Source organism: Pipra filicauda, unplaced genomic scaffold (genome assembly GCF_003945595.2).
Source record: "Pipra filicauda isolate LSUMZ 115617 unplaced genomic scaffold, ASM394559v2 scaffold221_size1283894_pilon, whole genome shotgun sequence".
In the NCBI taxonomy this organism is placed as follows: domain Eukaryota; kingdom Metazoa; phylum Chordata; class Aves; order Passeriformes; family Pipridae; genus Pipra; species Pipra filicauda.
In genome coordinates this window covers 857,070-878,753 of record NW_024104334.1, presented here as the reverse complement: position 1 = coordinate 878,753, position 21,684 = coordinate 857,070, and the positions used below count along the sequence as shown (strand labels likewise).

Here is a 21,684-nt window from a genome sequence, read left to right as displayed (position 1 = left end):
ACTTTGTAAAAACATTCTTCTTCAGGAAGTAATAAAACACTTGCTCAGTTTAAAGTCTGTCCTCAAGTGTTTTTGCTGGATGGGTGTTACACTCATGTGGTTTTATTCCACTGAAACATCCCTGGGGAGAGTAGAAACGAGGAATGGTGGGGAAAGAGATTTGGAAACAAATAAACACTCTAAATCAAAAAGACAGGACTTTGTACACAACCCAGGCCACAATAGCATCAATGGCTCCCACAAGAGCTTTTACAATCCAAGGACAAAACCTAATAATCTTGCCCTAGCTTTGCATACTGTAGCAACTTTCCTTAGTAGTTTGCAAACCTCAGTTTGTCAGTGTCTGACTTATGGCAGATGTCTCCCAGAGCTGCAGAGCACCAACACTGTCATTCTTCTGATGTCACTCATGCCTGAAACTTAGAGGACTTATCAGTGGGCAAGTGGAGGAAATGAATTTATCAGCAGCTTTTAGTAGAATAGTTCTTAGCAGGTTATATATTTTGTGAATAAGGAGAGGTTTCTTTGGGAATCCCCTGTCCTCCACAAATGCTCTAAGGGAGATGAAAGAAAATTTACAGAAAATCTCAAGGACAGGTTCTCAAATTATTGCTCAAAGGTTGTTAATTAGGAGCTGCAGTATTGATATAACTTTAAGCCCTGACTCAGAGATTCTCACATCAGAAACTCCTGTCTAAATTGTGAACTGACTTTTTGAAACCTAGCCAGCAGCAATGGAAAGGTTTCAGGTTGTGGGGAAGCCGACTCATTCCTCAGTATCTCAGCCCTGCAGTCTGGCTATTCCCTGTCTGCCTGGTGTCTTCTGGCAAGAGCAGCCCCAGTCACTCAGGTCCACGTACTGGAAATGTTTCAAAAGTAGATAAATAAAACATTAATTATGATCAATATAAGAGAAAATCCAGAAGTAATACACTGCAAAGAGTTGACCCTAAAAAACAGCTGAAGGGGTCAATGGACTTTTTATTATGATACTAAGCCCAAATTTTGAAAAAAAGGTTTTTCCATAAATCGCAGAGGAAGATATAATTGTGAAATGGGTTCTAAATTATAATTTCTGGTTACAACACACGCCTTGCAAAGGCAACTACATGGAAATCCTTTGCTTCCAATGATCTCAAATTAGGGTTAGTATTTCTACCATCCCATAAAAATTACAGTGAAACCCTAAGTACCTGTAAATAAACTACTGTTCTTTTAACAACCGCTCCCCCTCCTGTACCAAAAGACAATTAGCTTAGACAAAATAAAAAAAAAAAAAGGAAAGTATATCAAATATTATCCTTTGCTTCCTCCTCAGGAATCTACATAAAATTACTTAAAATTATCCTTCCTCTGTTTTTCAGAGCAGTAATCACTTCCTAAAACAGATAAGCAAGAGTGACACTAATCTGACCAACCTACGTGAGAAAGCAGAGCACTGAGTGCATGTAGAGACAAGTTCCCCCTGTTAATTCAGAGTGAACTTCTTCTCATCAAGTACTGAGCTTAATTTAAGTAATAAAATTGAAAGGGTATGTGTTGCCATGGAGATATTTCCAGTTTCACCAAGTGGCCTGCATTGGTGTGATGTGAAGGACCCAACAGGTGTGCAAAGACAAAATATAAGCATGGGTTTGTTCCTACTAACTACGTGCTTAAAACCAACAAAAACCTCACTGCCAGGTAACACAAATCCTAAATATGAGTTTCCTTAGATTAACTCCCAGGTTAAGAAATGTCTAGTGCATGCACTTATTTCATGCATTATTATATTTTATATTTATTTTATATATATATTATCTATTAGACATTATATTTTATATACTTATATATATTATTATATATTATATTAATGCTTATTTCATGCATTTATTATTATTATTAATAATAATAATAATAATAATAATTTGCCAAGGACAGGAAGGGACCTCATTGGTAGTTGCAGGTCTTAAATGTGTTGCATGTGGTCAGGGCCGTGCGGTGCTGAGGCTGGGTATGTGTCCTATTTCTCAGCATTGCTGAGGCTGAAACAGGACAGGATGATTTACAGCATGGTAAGGAGTTCTCCTGGCATTAAAGAAGTGAGCAGCTACTATTCTTCCAGGCTGAGCCTGTAAATGGGGGAAGAGGCTAACTGTTTTGTGTTTGGTTACTAAAAAGGAGAGAAGACAATTCTGTGTTTGCATATACTGAAAGCTGTCCTTACCATTGCAAAGGTTTGCTTTCCTTGTTGATGCTTCTGATTTTCTGCAAGAGAACAATTGGTGATTCTACTGTAGGATCATTCAAAAATATTCATTCACAGCCTGATATTGTGGGATACTGGACTAGGACTGAAGTTGACCGTGTCTTTGGTAGTACACATTTGTGTAATAATAACAATAATAAATCCATGCAAAACATACACAGTTTTTCTCCAACTTTGTACCAATTGTTTGTATACAGTATATCCCAACATGTTCACTAATAACTCTAAATTTAGGAGGAATTAAAGAGCATTAAGAGTTAAATAGCATATCATAGTTGTTGAAAGGAACTTCGTCTGGGGCCAGCTCTTCTTCCTGCTGTGGGTGTCTCGAGGGGGGTACCTGGCTTTGTGGCATGGGGGGAATAACAGTGTTGGGAGATTGGAGATGCACACGAGCATTCTGCTTTTGCAGCTGTGGAGGAGGTTGATCTCCCATGGTTAGCTGGAAGAGGTGGCACATGTCCCTCTATCCTGCTCTCCTCCGAAATGGAGAATTGAATGGGAGACATTCGATTGGACATGGACAATCTCTGAGCACTGCAAACCCTGCAGTGTCATAACTGGGCACTGCAAACCCTGCTGGAGGGTGGACTGGAGCCTTCTCCCACTGACTGGTGGTTTCTTGTTTCTCTCCCCAGAATGCCAGCACCTCATCAGATGATATTTGTCCATGCATCCCCTGGACAGGCCATCACTGGAAGATATTTTCAAGCATTCTTGATTGGAGGATGTTCACCTGCCCCAGAAGACAGCAGAGATCCATTCCCCTGCACAGTAGGATCCAGGAGCCCAGCAAGTAACAGCTCCACACGTCTCATGGTATTAAGAAGCAAAGAAAACCAGACTGTTTCCCTGCTACTCAGTAGCACTGAGTAGGGATCACAGCTGATGAGATGCTTCCACCTGTCCTGGAGGAAGTGTCAGAGGAAGTGGCTAGGTGCTTCCATCATATTTGAGAAGTCGTGGCAGTCCAGTGAAGTTCCCACAGACTGGAAAAGGGGAAACATCCCCCTCACAGCGCAATGGCATCATGGTCACCCTGCAACTCAGGGCACAACTGTGGCATCATTCAAGCTGGAGAACATCATCCTCAGCTGGCCACCGGCAGGGCAAAGCTGTTTGACTTTGGTTGCAGCACTTTCCTCAAGGACACACTCTACATCCAGATGAAATCAAGATGAGTCCATACCCAGTGTGAGGATGCTCCCAATCCCGGGAATCAAAGGGCCCAGCCTGGCCAGACAGCAGAGGTTCCCCTCTTTGCTAGGGAGGGATGGAATTAATTTTTCAGCTGGCTGCCAAATTGCTTTTTGGAGGGGGAGGGTGTGGATGTTATGGAATGGGAGCCAGCTCCCACCTCGCCGACAGTGTCCACCGCCCACCCTGGCCCGGACTGGGACTGGGGGAGGCAGCCTGACAAAAACATCCACCCGTGGAAGTGGCAGAGGGAGGAGTCCTGAACCTGTGTGCAGGCCAGTTTGCTTTGCAGGTGAGGAAGGGCTTGGGCTGGGCTGGGGGAGGGAAAGGTGGGGGTTTTCCCCACCTGTGGGTGGGGTTATTCCTTGTATGTAGTGGACAGCTTTTCCCTGGGCCTTGATACAGTGATAATATTTCACCTTTTTTTATTTTTCCAGTTTTTGTTATTAATGTACTTTCATGCATTTTTATTTATTTTTTAAAGGAAGATTCTACCTGGTGCCTGGACAGATCGGGAAGTGCTGGGACCAGCTGCCAGTGCTACCCTGGCCATGATCTGCAGGGACATGCTCTTCAAGATGAACAAGGACATCATCCAGGATCAGCTCCTCTTCCAGAAGTGGGTCTCTTGGGGTGGGTACCCGGCTTCATGGCATGGGTGGGATAACGGGTTTTGGAAGGTGGCAGCAGGCACACCCATTCTTGCAGCTCCTGAGGAGGTTGATCTCCCATGGTTAGCTGGAGGAGATGGCACATGTTCTCCTCACATCCTGCTCTCCTCCAAAATGGAGAATCAACTGGGATGCTTGGGTGCAAGTCTGAGCACAACCAGTGGAGTCTGGACACTGTGGACCTGGTAGAGGGTGGACAGGATCTTTCTCCCACTGACCATCAGTTTTCAGTTTATCTCCCTCTCCCCAGAGTGCCAACACCTCATCACATTGAAGCATCATCACACAGCCTGTGAGTTTGGAGGGTGGGAGTGGGAGGAGGGTATCTTTCTTTATGAGGAGGAAACACTTCATTCACTGTCAAAAATAAACTTTATACTTTTGGTCCCCTTCCTCTAGGGCAATATTTTTGTGTCCTTACCAGCTTCATTGCAGTTAGGAGGGGGTTAATAACACAAAAAGTGAAGCATCACCTCCTGTTTCAAACTGCAGTAGCCACTTCAGTGGCCCTGAAATGCCACCCAGGCACACATGCAGTCAAAAGGTGAGTGGGTTCCAGGGATGGAGATCTTGCCCTGCTGTGAAAGCTGTGAGGAAATCAGATGTGGCAAAATGCCATTTCAGCTCAACCCTGCCCAAACTCTTCCTCTTTCCTCACCCAAAGTGGCTGGGCTCCAGCGAGGCTTAATTTTTAGGTCTTTGTGCTCCCTGGCAAAAAAACGATCAAATAAACTATAGTATGTATTGATTGGAATATGGCTACTGAAGGAGGAAAGGGAATGTCAGGAGAGAAGAGAGTCTCTCCCCAGGAGCCCCTCTTAGAGAGAAATGCCTACGCTGGGTTCACATCTGATCCCTCCCCACCCACCCCTTCCCTCACTCCGGTGTCTGATCCATCCTGTGGGCTTCAGTAGCTAAACTAAAAGGAGTCACAGTATCAATCAACATGTGCTCCCTCACACAGCAGGAGAAAACACTGCATGGAGGGGAGGTGTTGATCCCTGTATCATCTTGATTCCACTCACCCCACTTCCCCCCCCCCCAAAGATACCAGATGATCCCTAGGAACCCCACAGTAATCCACTAGATCCCAGGAGCACTCCCTCCAACAATCCTTGGTGGCCTCAGAGGTGCTGCATAACCATGCAGCTGTGGGACAGCTTTTCTAGGACCACTTTTGCTGTGTGCAAGCAGCATACAAGGAGCAGCTACACATGTTCAGAGTATACAATAGATCATCATTGCACACAAACAAGAACTGGGATTTCCTGCCCTGGCAGGATAAGTGTTAATATCCTCACTGCCTGTTTTCCCCATGATCATGCCAATGAAATCTGAAGAATTGCCGCTGTCCAGGCGGCTATCAATGAGGGCAGGATAGGCTTCTGCTCCTCACATTTCTAAGATGCTAACTGCCAGTTCCTCAAGTTTTCCTTCAAAATTGCTGAGGCTTTTACTATTTTTACTATTTCAACATTTTCTGTGGATGAGTAGCCACCATGAACGCTCTTTTTCAAGGCCTTGAGGTACTATACAGCCCCATTCCAGCTCAAGTTTCTGTGCTTCCACTATCTTGCACTATCCTACAGTATATACCTCCTCACAGCTCTATCCAACAACTTAGCAAGTTCCTGAGAAATCTGAGTGCGCAGATGGATGCAGCCAAAACCAGGCCTTGAATCAGACCCCAGAGAGATGAACCTTGGAGATTACGAATCTTACTTCAGGAATAGAGTTTGAGAGTTGTATCTTTCAGGAGTTTATAATTCACTCTAGCAAACCACAAAATGCTAAACATAGGCTGTGAACTTTAAATGAAACAGCAGGAGGCCTGAGAGTACAGGGATCAATAAACCATAGGCCTTGGACCACAGCAATACCCCGTAAGTTGTAAACTCCTGGCAAACTACAGCAAACACTGAAGGCTAAACCCTAAGCAACCATCAGCCTAAAGCTGGGTGAAAAGCTGGAAATGCTGTTTTACAACTTTTCTGGGGGGTAAAGAATATGACAGAGAATAGGAGGTTCTGTCTGCAAGATGGTATTTCTGAGAAGTCTTATCCACTATTACACTTATACTCTGTTAACACCTCTGTGTGGGGAGAAGTGGGGGTACTGGACCTCCAGAACAACGTCAGCTCCACTGATGGCATCGTGGTCCTCCCACATATTTTCCACATCCCTTTCTTGGACTGGGAAATGAGCAACAGCCAAACATCAACCACATCTGGAGAAACTCAGATGAGCACCGTGGAGAAAACTCACCTGGGGTGCGGAGGCTGTGCTTGCCACTGGGACCCAAAGAAACAGAGACTTGGAGCTGGCGTCTCCCATTTTTACTAAGCTTGATGGTCCTCTATATTTGTGTCTGATTTTCTCTGAGCATTTTGTCTTCCCAGCACTTTTACACTGTTCAAGCACTATAGTCACATGGAATGGACTGTCCAACTGGCTGCAGAGAGGACACTTGACCAGGTTAATCATTAAGTAAATTACTTTAGTAAGTCACCACTATTTTCCCAGTATATTCCATTCCCTACTAAAATGCACAACCATCTGAAGTAGGAAACTGAAGTGGTTATACCACTGTCACCAAAACTCTGCCCAAATGCAGACCTGTAGAGCATCCCAGTGCTGTCTCTGAGCACCCTGCTGTGACAAGCCTGTCACAGGTGGGAACCTAAGGCCTGGGACAGGATCTTGATTAAGGTCACGCATGAAGGCTGAAAATCAGGAAACTGGTCCAGAATTTTCAAAGATGATGCAACTTCCCCTCTAGACTACCCTTGAGCTAAACGATGTTCTTATGCATATAAACCTTCTGTAATTTCAGAGGTGCTCACAACTAATCATATTATTAAAATACCTGACATCTGTATTAAACATTAATTTATCTCACAACATTCCACATAATAATGGTGTACACCATAATAATGGTGTACATCCTTATTATCATCCTGTAAGGCTTAAGCTGTACCATATCCATATGTACAAACTTACTTTCTCTTTTAAGAGCTAAGTATATCCATCTCATGATGGCAATGTTTTGCAAGCACTCCATAGGCAGTCACTTTTCGCATAAATATTCTATTTATGAATGTTCTATTTCCTGAATATTTTTGCAAACTGCATCCTGAATGCAATTCCAATGCTACACACATTCTATTCCAAAAACAACTTTGTTCTTTCAAGATTTTTGCTTTGGAATCCTGAAACTGACATTTTTCCGCAAGGGCAAAGACCATCTCCAGGATGCCTTTCCTTATGCTTCAAAACCCTCAAGAAACACTGCATTTCTCATATTAGAGTGATAATACTTCAAGAAGACATTGTAAGTAATGCAGTTAAATAGCTTAATGCTACAGCTGTAACTTAAGCTGTTCTCAGTTATTACTGCCATTGTGATTGATACAGTTTGCGCTCTCTGTAGCATTTTGTATTCCTAATAGTGTAGTTGTTAACTGGGACTTTGATTCAAGTATTTTTATGAAACATGTATAAAAGTTGCAAACTGGCAAATTGGAGATAATTACAATTAATTGCACCAGCAAGTACTAAAGCATCCGTGTCCTAAGAAAATCCGGATCTTGCAGCAACATGCATAGAACAAAACAGGTAAAAATATATTTTAATCAGATGTTAAAAGTTGGACCAACGTATAATAAAAAAGTTTCAGCAAAGACAAGCCAACAGTGCCATCTTGAGGTCACCAGAGAATTAAAGGAAGAGGAAAGCTGCAAGCATTGCTCTGCTTTTAAATGCCGAAATTACTTGTTCAATCTGTATGTTCCAAGAGGAAAGAAAAATACTCTCAAGCCATTTTCTTACCTCGATCTTATTAAAAGCAATGCATTTGCAGACACCGGACCTTTCACGAGTTGATTAGAGAGAAGGAGCACCTCTCCTATAAGGAAAGGCTAAGAGAACTGGGATTGTTCAGCCTTGAAAAGAGAAGGCTTCAGGGTGACCTAATTGTGGCCTTCCAGTACCTGAACGGAAACTACAAGAAAGATGGAGAGGTACTTTTTACAAGAGCATGTAGTGATAGGACAAGGGGGAATGACTGCAAACTGAAAGAGAATAGGTTTAGATTAGTTATTAGGAAAAAAATTCTTTGCTGTGAGGGTGGTGAGCACTGGAACAGGTTGCCCAGAGGGGCTGTGGATGTTCTCTGGATGGTCCCCGGCCGTGTGCAAGGCCCAGTTGAACAAAGCTCTGAGCAACCTGGTCTAGTGAAGGGTGTCCCTATCCATCACAGGGAGGTTGGAATTAGGTGATCTTTAAGGTCCCTTCCAACCCAGGCCATTCTATGATTCTATGGATATGACCTTTCAGGACTTATTTTCTTGGCTGCATGGTTTCCTCCTTTCACTAGTTGATACCTGCAATTTTACACATAACAAAGTATGCAACATTCTTGCATCATACATATTTTTTCAGATTGGACTCACACCACTGCATATCCTACCCTTTAATGTTTTATGAGTTATACCCTCATAAAGGTCATGCACATGAAGGCTGGTAGAAATGCATTGCAGGTCTTCTGATTGAGGCACAGAACAGAAAAATCTGAGTGTACAAACAGGGTGAGAAAGCAGGGATTCATGCTCCACACATATGGGAGAAGCTTCAGCAATATGAAAAAATGCAGAAGGAAACCCGCACTGATCCACATGGCACAGCTACTCTGGCTGTGCATATATGCCTGCCAGACATGTCCACCACACCTACTGCTGGGGAATGGCCACCAGAATGGTGGCAATTTTAGACTACCAAATAAAATGGTCCTGTTCTAATTCTTTTAAGAAAAGGTTGTGGCAAAAATAGTAACCTCTGTGCAAGCAAATAGGGTAAGTTCTGCTGGGTGGTTAAGAATCAGCTAGTGCAGAACTATTGTTTGGTGACACAAGTACTTGTCCATCAGCAAATCATAGAACGGTTTGGATTGGAAAGGACCTTTAAGATCATCTAGTATGTCAAATCAAATTGATGTTTCAAACAAGATTCTCTCTTATGAAGTAAAAACCATCTCGAATACCTCTTTAGATAACATCCATAGCCCAATAAAGAAAAAAATTGTTTTGAAAACAAACTGTTTCTAAGAATGTATGTTTGGTGGCATTTCAATAGGGAGAAAAAAAAAATCTTTATATAAAACATATGCTGGACATGACAGTTTCAAGGGATATTTTTAAATTCATGAGTCTGAGTTAGTTCATGAAACTTACACCACCTTAAGTGAGCAACTGCTACTCTGGCAGAGAATTGTTAAGGGCAAAATGGAGATACCTCATAAGCTTCAAGAAAATAAGGATTTACTATTCAAAGCACAACAGCTCCTCTGCAAAACACAGATGCCAATATCCAGGATGGTGTCCCATCCTGGACAGCAGTCTTAGGGAATCAGTTTTTAATACGGTTTCAAGGCAAAGCAAAGGTGTTATTTCAAATCCATGCCCTGAAGGAACCAATGGACAAGACATTCAACTGCTCAGGCAGAAGGAATATAAACCCATAATTTAAGTTATGCTGACCTATCACACTCACTAGTCAGAGACATTAAATTTAAAGTAGCCTGCTTTGATAGGTCACTTACTTAGTAGGAAGAGACAGCATAAAATCTTTTTGCTCTTTTTTTGGAAAACATTTACAAGCGCAGAAAAAAGTCACTGTTTTTCCACATGTACAGAATATCAATATTTCCTTTATCAATAACTGAGCATTACATAAAGCATCATTTTAACCTACAGCTTGCAAAACTCTGTACATTTTCCACCTGAAGTTTTTCACATCAGATTTTAAACAAATCATTTATATATATATTCATTCTTTATATTTTCAAAAGAGTAATGTAGGGTAAACAGGAGGACCAAAATACTTTTTCTTTAATAATACAATTAGTATAAAATACCTATTTTCATAATATAACATTTTACGCTTTTATCACAAACTACCTGTCACAAACTAAGAGTTTGTACAAAAACTGTTAAAATCATTTTTCAGTAGGTTCTAGCTTAAAAGAGGGAGGCACAAGGATCTTCCTATACATTTAATCATCTTTTAAAAGACAAACAGGTCTGTTACAGTTTCAACGCATGCCCAAGATTTGTCTGCTCTTTAGTTGATAGTTTTTTTCCAGTTCAGACAGTGCTTGAGCTCGTAGATTTGCAGCATACAGACGTTTTTTGAGATCAGAGCTTTTGTCCTTAGAAAACAGATAGTTTTCCATATTATTAGGAGACACAGCTTTCTCTTCACTTCCATCAAAGGGTACATTCTTCTTGGTTGTAGAAAAGGGAAGCAGGAGTGGGTTATCTAAAGAAATCAAAAAGGAAGTACTAAATTAGTGCACCTTCCAGCATTTATTGAATTTACCCCTGTTGCCCATGTCATCTTCCTACGGCTTTGAGTGATCTAATTAAACTTATTTCAGTTAAGAGCAAAAATTCTATTTTTTGAGGAAAAATTAAAACAAGACTTTTAAATTATTGTTGTAGAAGGATATATGCCATAGTAGTTTTTGGGTGCACATCCCAACACCAAAGGGAATATTAGTTGACACAAGGAGAAAAGAGATGATGTTTCTTCTGATGGACAGAAATGAAACAGTAACATAATTCGGTTCAAAAGAAAATAGAGAAGTAGGCTCTCAGATACTGAAAAGAAACTGTGTTTCCTTTGTAGCAGGGACAGACCCAACCTGTCCAGTGATCTTTCTATATTACCCACATTGTTCCAACTCTGTCTTTGTACTAAGCCAATGGGGTACAAATTAGGCTCTGACTTGATGAGTAATGAGTTCAGGTGCATTAAAAATTAAGAAGTTACTTTCACTGCAGCCTCTGGAACAGGAATTTTCATAGTGCAACCTATAGCATGCCACAAACAAAAGGCAGGTATAACGACTCAAGAGTACAAAGACTACCATATAAAGCTATTATAACAGCTGAGTTGCCTCTCATAAGAGCCAACTTCACAATATTCAATTTAAGGTGTGATTTTTATTTTTATTTAATCAAAATTCTAACTATTCTAATCTTAACACTGTTGAAGCCCCAATTTTCAATTTATTAGGCTACAGCAAGGATGCAATAAGCACAAAAGAGCAAGAAAGAACTGAAGAAGCCAGTGAATATTTTAGCATTTTATAGTTTCATAGCAGTAAGTCAGATCTGTTTTAACATTAAATCATTTCCTAAAAATTAGAAAATCCCTGTAAAATAGGATAGTGTCTAGGTCACTGTCTTAAAAAACAGAATTTTTGGTATTCCATTTTACTGTGAAGTAAACCACACAATGGACTTCAAGGAGAAATTAGGGATCTAAGAGATGTGTGAGAGGCAATACAGTTGTGAAAAATATAGTAACGTGAGCAACTGAAGATAAGCGAGTGATCTTGGTACCCTACTGGAGAAACACTTCGTCCATTTATACAAGAACAGGGAGAATTTCAGAAACAGTATTGCAAGAGCACCATGGAATGAATTGGAGGAGTAGCAAACCAAGTGGTCTACAGATACTGTAAGATTTGATCAGTCTTGTAGTAACTATGTTTACTTTTCTGCACTATCTTGAAGTATTAACTGCCCAAAGTAGTTTTATCTATCTTACAAACTCCTGATAAGGTCAAAATATTACGTAAAATGGTGGGAGATGCAGGAGAGAACAGAAGCAAGAGCTGAAGCTCATTTGCCTTCAGTCATCCAGTGTTAGATGCAACATCAAAAAGCCAAAAGCAAGTTTATTCTCAAAGTAAATTCTTTAACATATCCAAGTCAGACAGTATGTTGAGAGACAAGTGGAATTCTCAAAGTTGAGAGAAGTGTTAGAAATAGCTCAAGTACCACTCAATTCTAGGGGCATTTTACTTGTGCTCTTTCCTGCTGTGATAGGCACTTAGAAAAAAAAAATCCACTTCAGTTTTATTCATATTGGAGGCAGGGATATGCTTATCTTGCTTTATTGGACCAAACTAAAGGAAGAGAGTGTTGCTTCATGTTAAAGAGTGTTCATCTGTCTTTGTTCTAGAGTACTACTTCTGACCTAGTTGTTCACTATTCCTGCCACTACTTCAAAATGCATTTAGAGACTTGAATAATTTCTAATAGTAAAAGATGGGTGCAATGAACAGATGATAGTACCTCTTATGATAGTGAGGACTGAACAATCAATGCCAAAGTCAGTGTCAAATATTACTGTAAAACCAACTGGACTAGAAGGAGGTAGGAAGCATTATAGCACATTTTCAAATCTGGTTTTTTTCCTATAATAGCAGTTTGCATTCTTTATAGACTATATGATGCACCAATCACAGCTGGGTCACTTGCAACAAATAATATTTCCCACACTGAAGTTTTTGGAAGTTTAATGAAAGTTGAACTGATTAGACATACACAATTTTATTAAAATTAACTAAATCGAAGGTCTATAAAAAGACATTCACATGTAAAATAAGCACAGCTCTGAGAAAGGTTTGGGTTACAAGAAGGCACTTCCCTTAGCTTGCCACAAGAACCTAATTTCCAAAACAGCAAAAGACTGCAGTGCAAACAGTAGTAACTCAAAGACCTATGATTGAGCATCACTCCTGAAGTCCTTTTGCAAAGCAGAAAATCAAAAGTCTCTTCCCAACCATGCAGCAATAATTGGGCTATGTGTTGCCCTGATGGGACTATGTACAGGATGTTGAGCATCAGGGACATTCTTCTGGTCATACCAGCCTACATTTATCTGGGCAAGTGCATTCTGGCGTATTTGCATACCTGGACCATCTGCGTAAGTTACTGCCCGCTGCTGCTTGTGGAGATCATAGCTCCTCATCAGGCTTTCAGCTCTGTTTTGGAAAGAGAAATTTAAGCTTTCTGTTGTCAGATTGTAGAGTTTCTAATATAGACAATTACAGGTTAGTAAGATACCTAGCAAGTTTGTCCTCTGCCAGTCTCTCTCGCACACAGAGCTCCCGTTCTCTCTCTGGAAGTAGAAATATGTGATAGTATGTTGTGTTAAAATGTTAGAGTGATTGTGCATGATGGGTTTTTCTTGCAGGAAAAGACAGCAGCAATAGCAAGCTGCACACATATTTCTGATTCTATGGCTCTAAACAAAGGTAACTGCTGTGTAGATACACCTTTATCAATGCACCAGTAAAGCACTGGATGAGTACGTGGAAATGCCAGGCATGCTTTTGTTCCCAAACTTTGACATATCTGCAACAACGAAGCCAGAGCGGCTTTCTATTCTGCACGTTAACTCATGGCACACATGACACCAGATTTAAATATTTATATGCCAGATACTATAATTCAGCTATAACTAAACACACTGTTTACAACATCAGCAGATGTCATTCAGGCTCAGAAAAAAATAAATATAGTTAAAAACTGTATTGCAGAGCCTACTGCCTATGCAAAGACATTTTATGTGGGCAGGAAATCCCAGCACCTGAGAACCAACCATCTATACAGATTCACAGGTAAGCTCCCTGCAGAGTGCAGCTTTTATGAAAGTTTACAGTTTACTCAAAGATGTTTTTCTCCAACATCAGGCTCACCTTTGGTTACATGTTAGTACAGCCAATGCTAACTTACACAGTGGGTGAAAAGCAACCTACATGGCACAGTGAGGAACAATATATTCAAACCCTATTTTTCTGTATACTTTCCTAATTGCCACTCATGTTTAATAATCTTCACAAACCAGACTGCCATATCTAAACTGCCAATTATATCCTCGTAACTTAAAAAAAACCCTAGTACAGAATGAGTAAGCCCCAAGCATTCTTGCTTTGGTCTTTAGATACAATTCCAGTATTGAATGCAGGAGTGCAATATCCTAGTGCGTTAAAATGAGGGTTGTGAAAACTGTCTACCTTTCCTTCCCCCAACTGAATCAGAATCCCATTGCCCCCCCTTCCCAAAGTAGAAAATCATACGCTCCAAACGTTGTTCTCTCTCTTTAATGGCTTCTTCTCGCTCCTGTAATTGTTGTTCCTTCCGTTTCAGCTCATTCGCTGCAGCATCCGAGTACTGCAGCTTCTCTGGCTCCCACGATCTCCAGCATCTTCTATCAGAATTCTGCTTTTGTTCTTCTGTCACCAAGTCTGCTATCAAGGGGTTCTGCAGAATATCTTCAACGGAAGGTCGGCAATAATCCTAAAGGAAAGACATTACCAATAGATTCCATCTGTAACCAAGAAACATTAAGGCCAGAGATTCCCAAGCAAGACCAGCTGAGGTATTATACAGTGAAGAGGTTGGAAAAAAATGGAGTTAGGAAGGGGTAGCACAACCAGTTGACAAAAGCTAAGGGAGGAGTCTGTTACTAGCCTTCAGATCCAGAGCCACAAGTCTGTCTCTCCCAGCCCAGGCACCCACTCCTTTCAGAGCCTGAATGGGGCGGGTGAGCCTACAGAGACAATTGTCAGTAGATTCTGGAGATACCACTCTGCATCTCTGCCTGTCACTTGATTCCTGAAGGATCCATACCTGCTGGAGACTTGGGACAACAAGCTGTAACAAGCATCCATGCAGTATTCTTCTCAACACCCTCATGCCAGCAGTGGGGAGCAAGCTATACATTAGCCATATAAAGCAAAACCCAAAATGAAGACAGAACAACCCCTTCCAACTTCCAAACACACTAGAACCATTTTAACCCTGAAATTATAAGACCTCAGTAAGCAGGCTCTTAGGAAATCCTGTATAAGCCAATATTGAGGCAGCCTTTTTGCATCCTGTGAACCTGGCATAAAGCTTGAGTTGCTCCCTTTTTTCCCCATGGACTCAGAGCACAACTCCTCCCTCCTTTTCCTACAAGTGACACTGCCAGTGACAAGGTGATAGCAACCAGTGCTTCAGGTTGGTTTGTTTCATAATTGAGAAGAAAATCTAGTATTTCAGTATTAGTTCAAATTCCAGGTGCAAACATTAGTAATTGATTCGTACCTTTACATTCAGCATCTGTTTGAGAAGTTCATTCAACTCCTCTGAGTAACGATACGGTATTCTTCTGAACTTCCCTTCCCTTATCTTTTCTGCCAGTTCCTTTTGGTTGTAAGCTGTAAATGGAGGCCTGAAAAAGAAAAATTTTTCTGGATTCTTCCTCTGGTTTCACAGAACGTATTTTCAGAAAAAAAGTATCAGACTAAAAAGCTGCAATCAAGGGTTTGTTTTCACTACCTAATGTCAAGACAAATACAGAAATAAAAATCTAGGACTAGACCCTGAAACCTTTAAGCTATCATCTATACAAAATTTAATCATACCTGCATTAACAACTATGTTTCCATATTCATTATCACACTACCATACTTACGAGAGAGCACATAGTTCATACAGAAGACATCCTAGAGACCAAATGTCAGATTTTTCATTGTATGACATGTGGTTCATTTGTTCCTAAGGAAAGAGAACAATCTTAGGTTTATTAAAGAAGACAGTGTTCCACTAATGCAGGATAGTCAGCTACTATTCAAACCTGAATCAAGTCATTACTTACTGGGGTTACTTCTAAGATTCCATTTTAATTAATCTCCACATTCAATCATACTATCAGGATTTTAATAAGTTGTGGCAGTACTCCACTGCAGAAGACTCGCACGTTGCACCAACCTTTAGTCGATACAACTCTATTTCAGTCAAAATTAATCTTTTCCCCAAGAAATGCACTATATCAGGGCAATAAGTAATTTCTGCTCATTTCACTACAAATTAAAATCCTACCATCAAGAGGTAACTTAAGCTCTTTACCTTAGCACTACAAAACATAAAAGCTCTCTAGATTCCCTGTTCCTTTTCAATATACTACAACACCTGTAATATCCCAAGAACAAAACAAAACTTATACAGTGAAGAGTAACTTTCATTAGAAGGCAGCTGACTATGTGGGGAAGAAAGGAGATGAAAATAACTGCAAAATAACCTTGTGTTCAGAACATATAGTCTATGAAAAAAGTCACCTGCATTTCAAACTAGTAAGTCTTCATTAAAACATCCCAAACATTCATGGACTCTGAAATCAACACTGTAGAAAACACACCTTGGAGGGGCAAAAGGGAAGATAAGGTATAGAAGGGAGGTCTTACTGGAGACATATAATATGGAGTTCCAACAAATGTTTTGGCAAAGCTGGTATCATGATGCAATATTCTAGCCAGTCCAAAATCTCCAAGTTTCACATTCTGTTTGCCATCCAGAAAGACATTTGCTGGTTTTAAGTCACGGTGCACAGTGACTGCACCGTCACTCCGTCTGTGACACTCCTTCAAGGCCAATGTTAATTGAGTCAATACTCGGAGAACAAAGCTTTCTTCCAAGAAATGCCTGGAAGATGAAAATGTTTTTAACAAACAGATTTTTTGAACGTACATCAGTTCAAGTAGTTGCTGTCAGTCTTAGTTCTGTAACCTTTCTAACACGCCTCTTATAAAACATCACTGAAACAACCACTATCAGCAACAAGTATCTATGCATTCTATTTTCAAACTTGACTTTTTTTTTAAATTACTGCAACTATGTTGAAAGACATTTATACTTTTGTTGCAAAATCCCTGTAGCATTTCCTTCCTCACCCAAACAGTCTATCATATACACAGCATTTTCATTACTTTCAACACAAATATCAATTTGATCTTTTTGTGATGGTATCAGTCCCTTGATCACTTAAGATAATAGTACATTGTCAGCTGTTTATAATAAGCAACATCCAATAACAGAGCCAAGAAATGGCTGGTTTTTAATATAACCTTCCTGAAATGAAAGCACGGATGTTGCTGGGCAGCTGTGGTACTATTTTAGACTATTCTCACAAAGTAACAGAGGTGGAGTCATGTACTTCTTTAACATGAAATGTGAAAACTGATACTATACTTAAGTAGGCTCCTAAGTCTAAAATTAGACCAAGGTGAAGCCTTATCAACTTGATAAGGCTTTATATGCAAGTACATAAAGTAGCTTTTCACACCATTCATAATTATTTTTCCCTTCCACGTATTTTGGTGTTTTAATAAAACACAGGGTCCAAGTAGTTTTACTGACAGGGAAGCCAGAACCCACAGACCAAGCAGTCTATCTACAAGAGCTAGGATTTGCTCTTTATGTTTACAACCCTATGTATAGCCAGAAACCCCTCAACAGCTTCTGCCTCACAAGAGACCTCGGCTTTTGGTTTTTTTTTACTATTTCAGCACTGACATCCAGCCTCATGGTGCATTCAATAGCACAATTCCCAATGCTGCTGTAATTTTGTACAAAACTTTTCACATTTGAGGAGAGTTGTTGGGTCCAAGGGGTTAAACCCGAAACTGCTCAGAAGTTGAGACGCATTCCCCGTCTCTCTGGATTGGCCAAGACATCTCGTGTAAGACATTCCAAGCGCGCCACAAACAGATTTCACGTGCCTTTCTTTTGAGCACTTGGCAATCAAGCTCGCCAGGTCTCCCCCATCGCAGTACTCCATCACGATGTACAGGGTCGTGCTGCTCCTGTCGATGATCCGGTCGTAATAGCGGACGATGTTCGGGTGCCGCAGCTCTCTCAGCAGGTTCACCTCCGAAACGAGCATCTGCTTCTCTGACTCTGTCATCGAGCCATAGTCCATCTCCTTCCATACCAAGATCTGGGGAGGAAGAAACACCTTACGGAGCGGCTGGGACGCCGGCCAGAGCCTCGAAAGGGGAAGACAGAGGGGCTTCCAGAGCCGCTCGCTCGCGTATCTCGGAGAGGCGGCAGCGCCGGGCTGGGACCCGCGGCAACGGCACAGCCGCGCTGCCCCCGCCTCCTCCTCCTCACCTTGCCGTCGGCCTTGCGGCGCACCTTGCGGCACTTCCCGTAGGAGCCGGCGCCGATGGTGAGCAGCACCTCGTAGTCGTCGGGGCGGCCGGGCATGGCGGGCACAGACAGGGCGCAGGCTCGGTCCCCGCTGGGCTCCGCTCGGCCCCGGCTCGGCCCGCCCGCCCCGCAGACCCGCCGCACCGCCCGCGCCGTTCAAACGCACCGCCCCGCCCGCCCATTGGCCGCGCCGCGCGCGTGCCCCGCCCGCCCATTGGCTGCGCCGCCGTAAACAGCGCGCGGAGCGGTCGGGCGGGTATGGCCGTTACCGCTGGGGGGCGGGGCCAAGGGCATCGCGAGAGCTGCGCGGAACCGTCGGGGCCCACCCGCGGGGCACCTGCGGCACGCCCTCCTCACACCATTCTTCCTCTTTTCCCCCTCTTTTTCCCCCTTTCCTCCCCTTTTTCCTTTTTTCTTTCCTTTTTCCCTTTTCCTTTTTTCTTTTTCCTTTTTTTCTTTATTCTTTTCTCTTTTTCTCTTTTTTTTTTCTTTTTTTTCTTTTTCGTTTGGGCTTGAGGTTTATTTGGCTTCTGTTGGCGTTCTTGCTTTTTTCGGTTTTGTCTTCTTTCTTTGTTCTGTTTTCGTTTTCTTTTTTCTTTTTCTTTCTTTTTCTTTCCTTTTCTTCTTTTTTCCTTTTGTCCTTTTTCTGTTGTTTTTTTTCGTGTTTTCTCTTTTTTGGCTCTTTTCTTCTCTTTTCTTCTGTTTCTCTTTATCTCTTGTGCTTTTTGCTTTCTTTTTTCCCGTGGTTGGCTTGGTGCGCGTCCCCCCGTGCGTGCGTCTGGCCTGTGTGTCCCTGCACCCCCCGGGCTTGCGCCTAGGGCCGGTTTCTTCCGGTTTGCGGGCTGGTTGTCGGTGTGGTGCTGTGCCCTGGTTCCCCTTTTTCTCTTCCCTTTTTTTCCCCTTTTTTCCCCTTTCCTTCCCTTCTTCCTGATCAGATAAACCACCAGGCCTGAAGGTATGAATAAATAACTCACATCCTCATAGCTCCTCAGGAAAATACACTTTTTTTCCATTAAAAGTAACATTTCCTGAAAAACTTACTTCTATTGAACAGATAGCAACAGAACATTGGAAGATCTTAGCAGAGTTTTTTTAATACTGAGAAGTGCTAAAAACCCCTCAAACTATTTAAAATATCAATCTCTTCTGTACTTATTGCAGTCACAACTTCCACGTGAGGGGAAGAGGAGGAGCAGGCACTGATCTCTTCTCTGTTGTGACCAGTGAGAGGACCTGAGGGAATGGCCTGAAGTTGTGTCAGGGAAGGTTTAGGTTGGATATCAGAGAAAAGTTCTTCACCCAGAGGGTGGCTTGGCACTGGATTAGCCTCCCAAGGGAAACGGTCACAGCACAAAGCCTGACAGAGTTCAAAAAGTGTTTGGACAATACTATCAGGCATGTGGTGTGACTCTTGGGGATGGTCCTCTGCAGGGCTAAGGTTTGGACTCAATGATCCTTGTGGGTCCCTTCCAACTCAGCATGTTCTGTGAGAATTGTCCTTTAAAACTGTGCTGAAAATTCCTCATGATTCTTCAAGAAATCATTCATTGAAAACTCCAAAACTTATGGCAGCTATACTGTCACACCACATATGAACACCTGTGTTATTCCATATCCAAACCTCCTGTTGAAAATAAGCCCAATAATGTAATGGCTTAAAATGCAAAATTTGAAAACAAGAATATGTGGGCTCATATCCTAACATTGAGCCAGGAAATACTATGGTTACATTAAATGGCACTGAATAACATCTCAATATACTAATGATATTATAGAAATTTTAAGAAGCATATAGTGTATTTTCTAGCATCATTTACGATAATTCTGGAGTGATGCCAGGGTGCAGTTCTGGATTCAATTTAATCTCTCTCCATGTGGAAGTGGCTGTGACTGAAACAAGAACTCCTAGTTCTTCAGCAAAGAATTGTAACACACTTGTATAATTATAGAATCATAGAATGGCCTGGGTTGGAAGGGACTTTTAAAGATCATCTAGTTCCAAACCCCCTGTCGTGTGCAGGGACACCTTTCCTGAATGAGATGCAAAAGGGAACAATTGTATTTGTTGACCTAGAAGCTCAGCAGCAGGACAGAGTAGTTCCTCATAGTGCATCTCCACACGGCCTCGATCATTTCCCAATTTTATTTCAGGCTTTGAAATAGGTTCGAGGGGAGTAGTTGTCATGCTATTACTGAATATTTATGCAATATTCTTCTACTAGTCTTTAGAAAAATCTAAACCTTTACTTTCATCATCAGGAGGCACAAAAGCTCCTGCTGTCCATTATAAAAATCCTATAGCTTTCTATCTGCAGATAATGTCTGTTCATTACAGGAAAAAATGAGCAAATGAATTATACAGTGTAAAGACATTTTAGTTTTGTTGTTAATGAGGAACAGGGTGATCTAAAGGGTTCATTTCCATCACCGGTTTCAATTATCTTAAAAGAAAATCCTCACATACACCATTAGCATAGTAAATAAATTATGGCATTATACAATAAAAAGGACAAGCAGTACAGTATGTATTATTCAGCTCTAAGCTTAATTTCTGGTTTCAGATATCTCAGTTTCAAACTTCTGTACCTTCAAATTAGCAAAAGGTCATCATGCATTCCCACTGTTATCAATGGGAGCCCTTCTATTTATATTTCAAAAGAAATAGGGTAGGTTTTCAATACTGTGTTTTGTCTAGGGACTATCTTGAAAGTTTCCTTAGAAAGGTTGGTTTGAATCACAGAAATGTCAAAATGTCATGCTTTAAAAACCAGCAGCAGAGTAGTTTTACTTTTTATTATATTTATTTTTAAGAGCTGGCTAATTTTGAGAAAAATGCATTTCTAAAAGTGGTCATTAAAACTTTCAACAGGCACTCCATTTTCTTTCTGTCTGATTTTCACACTTATAAGAGTTATAGCACTTTTTTTCTCTTACATATGGCCATATAAGTGAACCCAGATACCAATTATTCAAAAAATATACACTGAGTTTTAAATGGAGGCCTCTTCTGTTGTGCATTTTATTTTCAACTCTGGTCTCTAGTTCAGGAGCAACTCTCAGATTTCTAGTCTTGAAAATACATGTAGTGACTTCAGGTCTTTGAAAGCCACCAAATAGTTTTCAATAGCCTACTTATAATATTGCTTCTAATATTTTATTCTGCTTTTTTTTTTTTTTTTACATCAAATGTCCCATATAATTTCCCAAAACTTAAACAAAAAAAAATTGCTCTGTAGTTCTCCACCAAAGTTTGTCAGTTTTGGTGACATCTCTCCCTTGTGCTTTAAGGAGTACCTTTTCCCTTATTGCAGGGCCTAGTTATCTGACAAAATATTAAAGGCTGAAGATAAATAATATGGTAGGCAATTTGATATTTCTCTGAAGATTTTTATTTTTTTTTGCACATGGAAATAGGTAAGAATAAATGGCAAACACTTTGCTGTGGGAGCCCAACACAGTATACTTATACAGATAGATAGCAAAAAAGTATAGTAAAGTATTGTAGCAAGTTCAGTTATGTTTCTGGCAGATATTTTTTTGCTTTCCCATCAGAGGAGAATGCATAGGTTCAGAAGCCTTAACAAAGCTCAATAGGAAAAGTATTGAAAATAAAACCAGACAGATGATAAATAATGAAAAATATATGTTCCTTATAAAAATAATTAGAAAAATAGTTGATAAAAATCTTGAGGTTTCTGTTCAAAGAGATGAAAGACATGTAAAATCATACTTCAGGTTCTCA

At 41.0% G+C, this 21,684-nt stretch overlaps 1 protein-coding gene across 1 annotated transcript; it reads right to left on the bottom strand.

The window, feature by feature from the left end:
• Window positions 1-10,150: 10,150 nt before the first annotated feature.
• On the bottom strand, window positions 10,151-17,999 carry NEK2 (NIMA related kinase 2). Its single transcript, XM_027723762.2, has 9 exons — window positions 17,904-17,999; window positions 17,513-17,730; window positions 16,199-16,436; window positions 15,430-15,512; window positions 15,060-15,186; window positions 14,048-14,267; window positions 13,032-13,086; window positions 12,879-12,949; window positions 10,151-10,431 (listed from the first exon to the last, which is right to left on the bottom strand). The coding sequence occupies exons 1-9, from the start codon at window positions 17,997-17,999 to the stop codon at window positions 10,205-10,207; spliced, it is 1,335 nt and encodes a 444-aa protein (XP_027579563.1). The 3' UTR covers window positions 10,151-10,204.
• Window positions 18,000-21,684: the final 3,685 nt, after the last annotated feature.

What these genes read in the sequence shown, in the direction of transcription:
- NEK2 (XM_027723762.2), bottom strand. Translation starts at nt 17,999, where the DNA reads ATGCCCGGCCGCCCCGACGACTACGAGGTGCTGCTCACCATCGGCGCC. An exon ending in GCCAAGTGCTCAAAAGAAAG is followed by an intron (nt 16,437 to 17,512) that starts GCACGTGAAATC and finishes TTCATCTTCCAG; the next exon opens with GCATTTCTTGGAAGAAAGCT. An exon ending in CTCCATATTATATGTCTCCA is followed by an intron (nt 15,513 to 16,198) that starts GTAAGACCTCCC and finishes CTCTTTCCTTAG; the next exon opens with GAACAAATGAACCACATGTC.